Raw genomic sequence first — 14,347 nt, forward strand, 5'->3', positions numbered from 1 at the left:
TGGTGAGTGGCGTGCTTTTCCTAATCTTTTCCTAACCTCCTGTCGGAGCCGGCGGTGATGGAAGGCGGCTCATTGCTTGAAACGCTCAGCGGTTATTTCCCATGGAGCACCAATCTGAAATCCACGTGCCTCCTTTTAAGACACAAGTCAACAAAGAAATGCATACTACCAATATCGAAGAGGAACTTTGGAGGGAAATCCTTCGATAGAACGTCGAAGCAATATTTTGTGCGTCCGTTTTTCCGCAATGCTTCGCAGGGTGATCTTCAAACTGGGCATTGTCCACTGCACACGGAAAGGCAGTTCCTTGGGCATTTACTGAAGAAAAAAAAACAATTTGAAGGAAATTCTCCTTTAAAAAACGTGAACATAGGTTACCTTTGAGTCGCTGCCCAGCAGGTTCTTTGCAGTGCATTTGTAGAAGCCAGTGTCTTTGTTGGTCGGGTTTTGTAAGATGAGTAACCCCTGAGGGTCGAGGTATTTGTTGCCAATCAGGCGAGGCTGGTTCACTGCAGTGAGTCGAGTCTTGTCCGGCAGCTCCCAGCTTATCTCCGCTTTCGGGATGCCCATGGACATGCAGCTCAGCTGGACCGAGACGCCGCGCCTGGTGTACGTCACGGGCGTCGGGCCGTTCGTGATGCGCGGTGGGTAGGCTATGACAATCACGGCCACGCTCATGAAACTGAGGCCCAGCTCGCTCACCGCTTTGCAGGAGTAAGTGCCTCTGTCGTACACAGAGGCGTCACGAACCACGAGGGAGCCGTTCTGCAAGAGGGAGAATCGGCCCAGGCTCTGCGGTCTGTTCATCACCACCCCACTGGGTAAGACCCAGGATAACTGAGGCTGCGGATTGCCCCCTATCATACAGTCCAGCCTCATCCTTTCCCCCGGCAGAATCCTGACCAGGTTTGTGTAGCGATTGCGTATCTCTGGTTTGTGGCCAATCTCCAAGGTGACCAGCCTCTCGGTGGAGCCCACCGTGTTCCTGGCGATGCAGCGATAGGCTCCAGCCTCTGCGGCGGAAGGGCTGGTGATGTGCAAGGTGCCGTCACTCCTGTGGTACATCTTTGACAACCGCTGGCCGCTCAGGAGCCTGCTTCCGTCCGGAAGGATCCAGGTTGTTTCCGGAGTGGGGTTCCCTCTGGAGGAGCAGTTCAGGTTCACACTGTTACCAATCACGATCGCGACGCCCGCATTGAGTGGGTTGGTAAACGAAGGCTTCTCCAGGTTGTCCAGCACTTTGAGGTGCACAGTGAGCCTGGCTTCCCCTCCGTCACTGTGAGCTATACACATTAACTGCTCTGCATCCGAGCTCCTCACGCTCCGAATGTCAAGTGTCCCATTGCGATGTACCTGAATTCTATTTCCATGATATGGGGCTGTTACAACTACATTTTCTGACAGCACCCACATGACCCGGGGAGGGGGTACCCCTTCTGCTTTGCAGTCTATTTGCTTACGGCCTTCCCTCATTGCTGTTTCCTTTATTACTGTATTTGCACCCTTCTGTCCATTAATACTCGGTGCTTCAATGTTCACCTGCACGGTGATGACTCTTTTGTTCTCTCCTGCCGTGTTTCTTGCAATGCAGGTGTAGTTTCCGCTGTCTGATCTCTGTACCTTGTGTATAAGAAGAGTTCCATCAGTCGTGACCTGGTACTTGGGTGAAGGCGGGATGAACCCGTTGGTTGGAGAATACCAGCTGATCCTGGGAGTTGGCTCTCCTTTGGCTTCACATTTTAAGGTACAGGTCTCACCGTACGCCACCTGAACAAGGGAGGGAGCATCGCTTTGGAAAGTTGGGGGTTCTGCTACCACTTTCACATTGACTTTCATCTCGTCCTTGCCGATCTGATTCACCGCATAGCAAGTGTAGTCACCCTCGTCTTTCAGCCCGACCTCGTTGAAGTACAGGGTGCCGTTATCAAACACAACATACCTCCGCGTTCGGGTCCCGCTGTCATCGGACTGCATGACACTGTTGACCATGGTGCCATCCGGCAGTCCCCACGAGATCTCTGGGTCTGGCAATCCTGATGCTATGCAGTCTACTTTGAGGTCTTTTCCATACATGACCTTATGCTTGGCATCTTGCTTGTATTCAATCTTTGCCGGCTTCATCATCACGTTGACCTTGAGCACCATGAAGTCATCGCCCATCTTGTTTCTGGCCACACAGAGGTAGTCGCCTGCGTCTTTGTCTGTCACTGATTGGACCACGAGAGTGCCATTGTTGTACACTTTGATTCTCTTGCTGTAACTGAAAAACAAAACGTAATCAGAGTTCAGCGGCCAACAGTTGAAGAGTCGCTAGAACTTATATATATATAAAGTTTATTTATTAGTCACAAGTAAGGCTTACATTAACACTGCAATGAAGTTACTGTGAAATTCCCCGAGTCGCCACATTCTGGTGCCTGTTCGGGTCAATGCATCTAACCAGCACGTCTTTCAGACTGTGGGAGGAAACCGGAGCCCTTGGTGAAAACCCACGCAGACACGGGGAGAATGTGCAAACTCCACACAGACAGTGACCCAAGCCGGGAATTGAGCCCAGGTCCCTGGCGCTGAGAGGCAGCAGTCCTAACCACTGTGCCACCCTTATGTATACATACATATCTCCATGACATTCTAAGAAGTCTCACAACACCAGGTTAAAGTCCAACAGGTTTATTTGGTATCGCAAGCTGTCGGAGCACTGCTCTTTCACCAGTGAGTGGAGACCCACTCACCTGATGAAGGGGCAGCGTTCCGAAAGCTCGTGATACCAAATAAACCTGTTAGACTTTCACCTGGTGTTGTGAGACTTCTTAGTGTGCCCACCCCAGTCCAATGCAACTGTACCTGAAAACATTAAAGGCTTGACCAATAATTTGCTCTTGTGACTCTTCTTGAGGTAGCAGATCTCAGCTGGCCCATTTGAGCATGTGTGAGCAATGTGGCACACAGTCGTTACCACTGCTGCCTCACAGCACCGGAGACCCGGGTTCAATTCCCGGCTTGGGTCACTGTCTGTGCACAGTCTGAATGTTCTCCCCATATCTGCATGGGTTTCCTCTGGGTGTTCCGGTTTTCTCCCACAGTCCGAAAGACATGCTGGTTAGGTGCATTGGCCATGCTAAATTCTCCCTCAGTGTACCCGAATAGAAATCATAGAAAGCCTACAGTGCAGAAGGAGGCCATTCGGCCCATCGAGTCTGCACCGACCACAATCCCACCCAGGCCCTACCCCCACATATTTTACCCGCTAATCCCTCTAACCTACACATCCCAGGACTCTAAGGGGCAATTTTTAACCTGGCCAATCAACCTAACCCGCACATCTTTGGACTGTGGGAGGAAACCGGAGCACCCGGAGGAAACCCACGCAGACACGAGGAGAATGTGCAAACTCCACACAGACAGTGACCCGATCCAGGAATCGAACCCGGGACCCTGGAGCTGTGAAGCAGCAGTGCTAACCACTGTGCTACCGTGGCGCCAGGGTGTGGCGACTTGGGGATTTTCACTGTAACTTCATTGCAATGTTAATGTAAGTCTACTTGTGACACTAATAAATAAACTTTATGAGGGGTGGGCTTGGAATTGGAGATGTTAGAGCCGGCATAAGTGAGTCTCAATAGTAAGCTTTGCTACTTGAATGTGCTGCAACCTAGTTCGTGCCTTGGACCAAAAGAGAAAATGCTGGAAAATCTCAGCAGGTCTGGCAGCATCTGTAAGGAGAGAAAAGACCTGACGTTTCGAGTCCAGATGACTCTTTGTCAAAGCATTTTGGGAGTACAGTACTTGTGGAACTGTACTCCCAAAATGCATCACGACTTCCAAGAGAGGAAGGAGGAAAATCAGAACATGAGAAATGAATAAAAACCTTTTAATAACAGGCTGAGTTTTGCTATTCCTCTGATTCAACATTAGGACAAAATAAAACTTGGTTCAGGATGTAGCCAAATACTAAGGGCGCGATCTTGCCTCCTGTTCATGCCATGCTCGTAGCGAGGTCAAAGAATTTGGTGGGACTTAGGAGGGCAAAAGATACTTGTAGAAAAGGACAGAAGTAGTCTCAGAATGAAAGTACTACAGGGGGGGAAGGCTAACTACGACAGAATTAGGCAGGAGCTAGGGAATGCGGACTGGGGGTGACTGAGGGTAAATCCACATCCAAATTGTGGAGTCTTTTAAAAGTCAGCTGTTAACAATTCAGGACAAGTATGTCCCTGTAAAAATGAAGGATAAAGATGGCAAGATTCGGGAACCTTGGATGAAAAGAGAGATTGTGGGCTGTGAGAAAAAGAAGAAGGAGGCATACATGAATTTCAGGAAATTGAAAACTGATACGGCTCTTGAGGAATACAAAGATAGCAGGAAAGAGCTTAAACAGGGACTTAGGAGGGAAAAAAGGGTCCATGAAATGTCCTTTGTAGGCAGGATTAAAGAGAATCCCAAGGCTCTTTATGCATATACAAGGAGGAAGAGGATAGCTAAGGAAAGGGTAGGTCCATTCAAGGACAGTAGAGGGAATTTGTGTGTGGAGCCAGATGAGGTGGTGAGGTCCTTAATGAGTACTTTGCATCAGTATTCACAAAGGAGAAAGATGTGGAGTGTAGAAAGGAGGATGTTGACATTCTTGGACATGTTGAGATAAAAAGGGTGGAGGTAGTGGGGGTTTTGAAAAACATTAAGGTGGACAAGTCCCCAGGGCCAGATAGGGTCTATCCCAGAATACTGAGGGAGGCAAGGGAAGAAATTGCTGATGCTATGGCCAAATCTTTGTATCCTCTTTAGGCATGGGTGAGGTACCAGAGGATTGGAGTGTAGCTAACATTGTTCCTCTGTTTTAGAAGGGCAGAAGAGATAATTGGGGAATTGCTCTGCCCAAGACCGCAAGAAGCTACAAATGGTTGTGAATGTCAGCCAATCCATCTCGCAAACCAGCCTCCCATCCATTGACTCTGTCTACACTTCCCGCTGCCTCGGAAAAGCAGACAGCATAATCAAGGACCCCACACACCCCGGACATTCTTCCACCTTCTTCCATCGGGATAAAGATACAAAAGTCTGAGGGCACGTACCAACTGACTCAAGAACAGCTTCTTCCCTGCTGCTGTCAGACTTTTGAATGGACCTACCTCGCATTAAGTTGATCTTTCTCTCCACCCTAGCTATGACTGTAACACTACATTCTGCACTCTCTCCTTTTCTTCTCTATGAACGGTATGCTTTGTCTGTATAGCGCGCAAGAAACAATACTTTTCACTGTATATTAGTACATGTGGCAATAATAAATCAAATCAAAGCACATCAAAATTACAGGCCTGTGAGCCTTACATCAGTGGTGGGGAAATTATTGGAGAAGATTCTTAGGGATTGGATGCACTCACATCTGGAAGAGAATAGGCTTATTAGCGATAGGCAGCATGGTTTTGTGAAGGGGAGGTCGTGTCTCACAAACTTGATTGAGTTCTTTGAGGAAGTGACAAGAAAGATTGACAGGACAAGGCAGTGGATGTTGTGTACATGGACTTTGGTAAAGTCTTCGATAAGGTTCCTCATGGCAGGCTGAAGGTGAAGTCACATGGGATCCAAGGTGAGCTGGTAAGATGGATACAAAACTGGCTTGGCCATAAAAAGCAGAGTAGCAGTGGAAGGGTACTTTACTAACTGAAGATCTGCGACAAGCGGTGTTCCACAAGGATCAGTGCTGGGGTCTTTGTTGTTTGTAATATATATAAAAATGATTTGGAGGAAAAAGTAGGTGGTCTGATTAGTAATTTTGCAGATGATAAAGAAATTGGGGGAGTAGCAGATAGTGAGGAGGATTGTCGGAGGATACAGCAGGATATAAATCAGCTGGAGACCTGGGTCAAAAGATGGCAAATGGAATTAAACCCGAACAAATGTGAGGTGATGCAAGTTAGAAGGTCTACTGCAGCAGGAAAGTACACAGTAATTGGTAGTGCCCTTAGAAATATTAACATATAGATGGATCTAAGCGTGCAGATCCACAGTTCCCTCAAGATGGCAACTCAGGTTGACAAGGTGGTCCGGAAAGCGTATGGCATGCTGGCCTTCATCGGTCCAGGCGTTGAGTATAGGAATTGGAAAAGTATGTTGCAGCTGTATAAGACTTTGGTTAGGCCACATGTGGAGTATTGTGTACAATTCTGGTGGCCACACTAACGGAAGGATGTTGATGCATTGGAAAGGGTGCAGAAGAGATTTACCAGGATGTTGCTTGGTTTTATGAATATGGACTGTGAAGAAACTTGGATTGTTTTCACTGGAGCGTCGGAGGATGAAGGGGTACCTGATAGAGGTTTACAAGATTATGACAGGCTTGGATAGAGTGGATAGTCAGAGTCTTTTTCCCAGGGTCGAAGGGTCAATTACTCAGGGGCGTAGGTTGAGAGTGAGAGGGGGAAAGTTTAAAGGAGATGTAAGGGGCAAGTTTTTCACACAGAGGGTGGTGAATGCCTGGAACGCGCTGCCAGAGGAGGTGGTGGAAGCAGATTCTATAACAACATTCAAGAGGCATCTGGACAGATATATGAATAGTCAGGGAATAGAGGGATATGGACCACACAGAGGCAAGAAAATACTAGATTAGAGAGGCATCTGTGTCGGCACAGACTTGGTGGGCCGAAGGGCCTGTTCCTGTGCTGTACTGCTCTTTGTTCTCTTTGTTCAGAGGGGAACACTTTTGTTTATAGTCACTGACCCACTGGTATCTCCTTATTGGTTAATTCAGAAAAAGTGAAAGGAGGTTGTGGTGACATTATTATATCAGAAACAGCAGATTTAGACACTACTTAAAACAGATAACAAGTTATGCAGTATCTTACCAAAATATTATAGACATGGAGTGATCTGAGGTTTACCGCTGCAACAAGAAGGAACAGAATCCAGATCCTTCCTACCAATTCTCATAGGGAGGGAGGAAGGGAGGGAGTAAAGATTTACCTTCACATGTATCTCTGCCTATCTACTTTGTAGAATCATAGAATCCTACAGTGCAGAAGGAGGCCTTTCGGCCCACCGTGTCTGCACCGACCACAATCCCACCCGGCCCTATCTCCATAACCCCATGCATTTACCCTTCCTAGTCCCCCTGACACTAAGGGACAATTTAGCACGGCCAATCCACCTAACCTGCACATCTTTGGACTGTGGGAGGAAACCGGAGCACTCGGAGGAAACCCACGCAGACACGGGGAGAATGTGCAAACTCCACACAGACAGTGACCCAAGCCGGGAATCGAACCCGGGCTCCTGGCACTGTGAGGCAGCAGTGCTAACTCTAAGGAAGGCATAAAGGAGGACAGATAGATTCCCCGCGGACTTGGTTGCCTAATGTCATGGAGGCAGGAATTTATTTGTGAACAGCATATCAAATCATTGCAGCCGTCAGTGTGTACATCAGTTGGAGTTCCACTCATTGATCCCCAATTAATTCGCCTCTGCTCATCCAGAAATGGGGAACGGCACTTATAGGAATGAGGACAAAGTCATTTTTATCTTTTATTAGGACAATCCTTAAAACCTAACCAAGCTTTTGGTCATCTGAACTAATATTTCCTTGTGTGGCCCAGTGTCACCTTTTCTTTGATAATGCTACTGCAAAGCACCTTGGGACATTTTATTACTTTAAAGCCACTCTGATAAACCTCAACTGTTGCTGTTGCTGTACTGAAATGATCTGGTTTCAGTGTTGGAGGTCATTGCTGGGGTGATGAGAAGAGGGCTTGAGCAGTAGGCTAAGCCTGAATGGCACGGCATGGTGGCACAATGGTTAGCGCTGCTGCCTCACAGCGCCAGGGACCCGGGTTCGATTCCTGGCTTGGGTCACTGTCTGTGTGGAGTTTGCACATTCTCCCCATGTCTGCGTGGGTTTCCTCTGGGTGCTCTGGTTTCCTCCCACACGCCAAAGATGTGCAAGTTAGATGGATTGGCAATGCTAAATTGCCCCTTAGTGTCAGGGAGATTAACAGGGTAAATATGCGAAGTTACAGGGATAGGGCCTCGATGGGCTGAATGGCCTCCTCCTGCACTTTAGGGATTCTATAATTCTGAGCTGCTCGCTACTAATCGGCCTGCTGCCCTTACAGCCCAAAATGGATTTCAATCTGGGTGACGCCATGTCACACTTCAGATTAAAGTCACCTCTGCTGTCAGATTCCTAATCCCCTCACCGATCTATTCAAATGAATATGTCATGCAGTGAAGAGTTAATCCCCAGCTGAATTCACTTAATCATTATTGCAAAACAAAGCAATTCATTGTCAAATCGCAACTGCACAGTCCAGCTTCCATTGAATATACAATAGAAAGTCTTACACTTACACAGCACCTTTTAAAATGTCAGAATGTGCCTGTGAAGCATTAACAGCCATTAAACTACTGATGAATTGTTGTAATAGAAACAAAAAACTGGGCAACAAAGAGATGGCAGACCAGCTGAAAAAATACTTTGGATCTGTCTTCACTAAGGAGGACACAAATAACCTTCCAGAAATACTAGGGAACAGAGGATCTAACCTGAAGGAGGAACTGAAGGAAATCCTTATTAGTCAGGAAATCATACTGGGGAAATTGCTGTGATTAAAACCCGATAAATCCCCAGGGCCTGATTCTCTGCATCCCAGTGTACTCAAGGAAATGGCCCTAGAAATAGTGGATGCATTGGTAATCATTTTTCAGCATTCTATAGACTCTGGAAGAGTTCCAGTGGATTGGAGGGTAGCTAATGTAACCCCAATTTTCAAAAAAGAGGAAGAGAGGAAACAAGGAACTATAGACCGGTTAGACTGACTTTCATGGTGGGGAAAATGCAATTATTAAGGATGTAATAACTGAGCATTTGGAAAGTGGTGACAGGATCAGTCCAAGTCAGCACGGATTCACTAAAGGGAAATCGTGCTTGACAAATCTTCTGGAATTTATTTGAGGATGTGACCAGTAGAGTGGACAAGGGTGAACCAGTGGATGTTGTGTATTTGGACTTTCAAAAGGCTTTTGACAAGATCGCGCACAAGAGATTAGTGAGTAAAATTAAAGTTCATGGTATTGGGGGTAATGTTTTGATGTGGATAGAGAACTGGTTGGCAGACAGGAAGCAGAGAGTGGCAGGCAGTGACTATTGGTATACCGCAGGGCTCAGTGCTAGGACCCCAGTTGTTCACAATATACATTAATGATTTGGATGAAGGAATTGAAGGCAATATCTCCAAATGTGCAGATGCTACTAAGCTGGGTGACAGTGTGTGCTGTGGGGAGGACGCTAAGAGGCTGCAGGGTGACTTGGATAGGCTGACTGAATGGGTAAATACTTGGTAAATGTAACATAACATGGATAAATGTGAGGTTATCCACTTTGGTGACAAAAACAGGAAGGAAGATTATTATCTGAATGATAGTTTAGGAAAAGGGGAAGTGCAATGTGACCTGGGTGTCATGGTGAAACAGTCGCTGGAGGTTGGCATGCAGGTACAGTAGGTGGTGAGGAAAGCTAATGGCATTCTGGCATTCATAGCAAGAGGATTTGAGTATGGGGTAAGGAAGTCTTACTGCAGTTATACAGAGCCTTGAGTATTGTGTGCAGTTCTGGTATCCTAGTCTGAGGAAGGACAGTCTTGCTATTGAGGGAATTCAGCAAAGCTTCACCAGACTGATTCCTGGAATGACAGGACTGACATATGAAGAGAGACTGGATCGACTGGGCTTGTACTCGCTGGAATTTAGAAGAATGAGAGGGGATCTCATCGAAACATATACAATCCTGATGGGACAGGACAGGCTAAATATGGGAAGAATGTTCCTGATGTTGGGGAAGTCCAGAACTAGGGGTCACAGTCTAAGAATAAGGGATGTGCCATTCGGGACTGAGATGAGGAAGAACTTCTTCACTCAGAGAGTTGTGAACCTGTGGAATTCTCTACCACAGAAAGCTGTTGGGGCCAGTTCATTAGATATGTTCAAGAGGGAGCTGGACGTGGCCCTTGCAGATAAAGGGATCAAGGGGTATGGAGAGAAAGTGGGAGTGGGATACTGAAAGTGCATGATCAGCCATGATCATATTGAATGGTGGTGCAGGCTCAAAGGGCTGAATGGCCTCCTCCTGCACCTATTTTCTATGTTTCTATATTTAAGATGCATGGCAGTGAAAAATCAGATAGTCTGCCTTTTTGTTTTGTGATGTTGGTTGAGGGATAACTATATAACCATGAGATCAGGAAGAATTTCTCTCTGTCTTTAGGATGAGAAGTTGGATCAAGGTCCCATCTTCCTGCTCAGGTCTAAGTAAAAGATCCCACGGCACTATCTTGGTAAGGAGCAGAGAAGTTCTCCCCTTTGTCCTAGCCGATACTTACCCTTGAGTCAACATCATACAGCATAAATCTCATCCTACTTCCAGTTTTTTTCAGCTCTGATGAAGGGTCATCCAGACTCAAAGCGTTGGCTCTATTCTCTCTCCACAGATGCTGTTGGACCTGCTGAGATTTTCCAGCATTTGATGGGAGTTTGCCACACACATCTTGGCTGCTGCATTCCTGACATTACAACAGTGACTTCAATTTGAGAATACTTCATTGGCTGTAAAGAGCTTTGGGACATATGATGGTCATGGAAAAGGCGATGTCATCACAAGTCTTTTCATTCTTTCGAAATCATAGAATCCCTACAGTACAGAAGAGGCCATTCAGCCCATTGAGCCTGCACTGACTTTCTGACAGGGTATCTTACCCCAGGCCCTTTCCACCCCCCGCCCCATCCTTATAACCCCCACACATTTCCCATGGGTAACCTCCCTCACCTACATATTTAGGGCCACTAATGAGCAATTTATCATGGCCAATCCACCTAACCAGCACATCCTTAGACTGTGGGAGGAAACCGGAGTATCCGGAGGAAACCCACGCACCCACAGGGAGAATGTGCAAACTCCACACAGGCAGTGACCCAAACCGGGAATCGAACCTGGGTCCCTGGCGCTGTGAAGCAGCAGTGCTAATCACTGTACCACCTTGCCGTCCCCATGAATTAGTGCCATGGGATTTTACAGAGCCACACGAGAGGGCTGATGACATTTCCAGCAATGCAGGACTCCGAGGCTGATGTGTCGGCCTGGAATTCAGCATTGGTGTTGCTGGAGAGAGACTCGAACACATTCTGACGGAAAGCACAAGTGCATGTCCAACCGACCACAGCTGACCGTCACATTTGCGAGCCACTACCTTCTCAAGGGCAATTAGGGATGGGCAGTAAAAGCTGGCCAAGCCAGCAAGGCCCACATCCCCTGAATGAATAAAAAATTGAAGGAATTAGCAAAGATGCTATAATCAGTCTCAGTGTGTTGGGGACTAAGGATCGTCCAGGTTTTACAGAGTTATTATGGCACAGAAGGAGGCCATTCACCCCATCAAGTCCTGCCGGTTCTATGTAGAACAATCCAATCAGCACCAAACCCCCACTCTGGGGACAATTTTCCCATCCCGCTGCGCTAAGTGGACTGGGAGAATCCTGCAGCAGCCGATTCGCGTTCCCGCCGCGATGGCATCCCCCAGCGCCGGATTTCCGGCGGCATCTGCTCTTTGCTGGAAATTGGTGGAGAGGCAGGGTAAGGCTCAGTAACACACTTGCGCATTTACCCATCGAGCCTCTGCTGTCAAGGTCCCCTGTAAGTATTAATTACCTGTAGCGCGAATCCACCAGCAATTTTGAAGGGAGCCTCCAGAGTATTCGGGGCCCTGGGTCTCCTGCGGCAACACAGTCCAGGCGTAGAGCGCTTCCATAGCTGACGTCCACTCTCTGGGGAGATGACACGGTAATCTTGGCAGTAGCCGAATGCTTTTGAAGGTTTAGGCTCACCGTTCTCCTTGCCACACCGACTACATTGGTTGCCACGCATTCATAGTTCCCGACATATCGCTCCGACAGTTTCCGGATGTAGAGGGTCCCGTTGGGAAAAACAAACAGGTTGCCGTTGATAAATTGAGAGGGTCGGATCTGTGTCCCATCGAAAAGGACCCAGCGGATGTTTGCCGGGGGTGCAGCTTTGGCAGTGCAGTGGACGTGAGCGCCCTGCCCCAGGACGACCGAGACGCTCTCGGTCCTTGCCTGTTGGATCATAGGAGGCAGCGCCGCGATGTGCAGTCTCACCGTCACGGTGTCCGCTCCCACGGCGTTGCTGGCGATGCACTTGTAAACCCCCCTGTCCGAGAAGGCTGTCTCCCTGATGGACAGGGTCCCGTTCTGCAGCAGCGTCAGGCTGCTCCCGGTGCTGCCCGGCCTCTGCACGAGCTTCCGGCCTGGCAACAGCCACGAAACCTGGGGGCTGGGCATCCCGTCGGCCTTGCACTCCGCCAGGAAGGGCTCTCCGAGGTACACGGTGGTGTCTCTGTAGCGGGCTCCGACGATTCGCGGAGGCTGGGCCAACACAATCAGGGTGATCACCATCTTGTCCGTGCCGTGCTGGTTCCGTGCTGTGCACAGGTACTGCCCACGGTCCTGGACCTGGACATTGTGAATGCCAAAGGTTCCATTCTCAAAGACTTCAAATCGTAATGCTTTGCTACTTGCCATCATCACAGCCCCTGTATGAACAAAGAGCAAGAAGCACAATAATTGTAATGTTCATAGAATCATAGAATCCTTACAGTGCAGAAGTGGCCTTTCCGCCCATCAAGTCTGTACCGACAACAATCCCACCCAGGCCCTGTTTGACACCCACAATTCTATAGCACAGTGAGGCGGGAGAATCCTGCAATGGCCGATTCGCTGGGTTCGGGCGTGTATTCCCGCCGCAATAGCGTCTCCCAGCACCGGATATCCTGAGGCATCTGCTCCATGCCGGAAATCAGCAGGGAGACAGGGTAAGTATTTAAATCCTAATTTTAATCTAATTTAAATATGATTAGCAGGCCCGGAACTGAAGTCTCTGGGAATGATCAGGGGGGCTCGCGATTGGGCCGTCGGGGGGGACGGAGAGCCGGCGTGGTGGGGGTCGCAGAGCTGGCCAGCTATCGGGAGGTTATAAGTCTTGCTGGACTTGGAGGGAGTGCAGAAAAGGTTTACCAGGATGATGCCTGGTATGGAGGGTATTAGCTATGAGGAGAGATTGAATAAACTGGGATTGCTCTCCCTGTAAAGACAGAGGCTGAGGGGCGACCTCAGAAGTTTATAAAATTATGAGGGATATGGATAGGGTGAACAGTTGGAAGCTTTTTCCCAGGGCAGAAATGACAATTACAAGGGGACACAAGTTCAAGGTAAGGGAAGGTTCAGTGGTGATGTGCGGGGGGAGTTTTTTTTACACAGAGGATGGTGGGAGCCTGTAATGCGCTGCCAAGTGAGGTGGTTACATTACGTTAGCCACATTTAAGACTTATCTGGATAGGCACATGAACAGGCGGGGTATCGAGGGATACAGGCGGTTGGTCTCGGTGGGACAACATTATTGGCGCAGGCTTGGTGGGCCGAAGGGCCTGTTCCTGTGCTGTACTGTTCTTTATTCTTTGACTTCAAATCAAAGTTGTGTGAATACATTGTAGTTGAGTGCACAGCTGTGGAGAATGGACCCTCCCACCACCACCCACCACCACCCCCCCCCTCATGAAATTGATATCTCTCTGTCAGAGGACTTCAAAGGGGTTTGCTTTCACCTGCAGCCCCTGAGCAGGGAGAAAGGAAACTCTCTGCTGCAGGATGAAGTGCTGCAGTGATTTAAAACCCTGCCACATGACCAGGGGACATGGGGATTAAGATGTCCTGGCCACTTTAACATTTTTACAGCTGACAGGCAGGAATGAAAATGTTGATCACGTGGATGCCTGAAATCACCATGCCAGGGCTGATCTTCAGGTCTGCCATGGCTAAAAGGGGCTGTCCAACCACCAGAACACCATCCCATGCAAGAGTGGCAAGATGAACTCCTTGCCCCAGCCCGAGCCCACCCAACCCCCCAAGACCCTTGAGGGCCTCTTCCTCTGCAGCCTGGCAGTGGCAGAGGGGCAAGTGGTCACTGGGACCTACCTCTTTGACCACCTCGGGCCAAAGGCGCCAGGCCAGGGTGTCAGTGCCAGGATGCCAGGGGCAATGCATCATTGGCATTGCCAAGGTGCGTGGCCTGAAAGGGAACCTAAAGGGGGCACAGGCTGAGCGTCGTCTGAGGGGGAGGAGGGTTGAGTGGTGGTCTGAGGGGGGAGGAGGGAGAGGGCTGTGGGGGTACTGAGAGGGGAGGGGTCTCAGGGGTGGTTAGGTCACTCCCATACCGGCATGGCGTAGGGAGGGAGGGGGTTACCCTGATTTGCAGGGTAGGGGTGAGGACCTCCCTTGTTTCTGAGTAGTAGGTGGT

The 14,347-nt window shown here is 48.7% G+C and overlaps 1 protein-coding gene across 1 annotated transcript in view; it reads right to left on the reverse strand.

The window, feature by feature from the left end:
* Positions 1-255: 255 nt before the first annotated feature.
* mxra5a (matrix-remodelling associated 5a) overlaps positions 256-14,347 on the reverse strand; it is a 35,435-nt gene continuing 21,343 nt past the window's right edge. Inside the window, exons 5-6 of the mRNA XM_078222880.1 lie at positions 11,687-12,587; positions 256-2,260 (exon numbers count right to left, since the gene is read on the reverse strand). Coding sequence (XP_078079006.1) covers positions 355-2,260; positions 11,687-12,587 — 2,807 coding nt within the window. The 3' untranslated portion in view covers positions 256-354. The remainder of the gene's footprint in view (positions 2,261-11,686; positions 12,588-14,347) is intronic.

This window comes from Mustelus asterias, chromosome 10 (assembly GCF_964213995.1).
Source record: "Mustelus asterias chromosome 10, sMusAst1.hap1.1, whole genome shotgun sequence".
Lineage (NCBI taxonomy): Eukaryota > Metazoa > Chordata > Chondrichthyes > Carcharhiniformes > Triakidae > Mustelus > Mustelus asterias.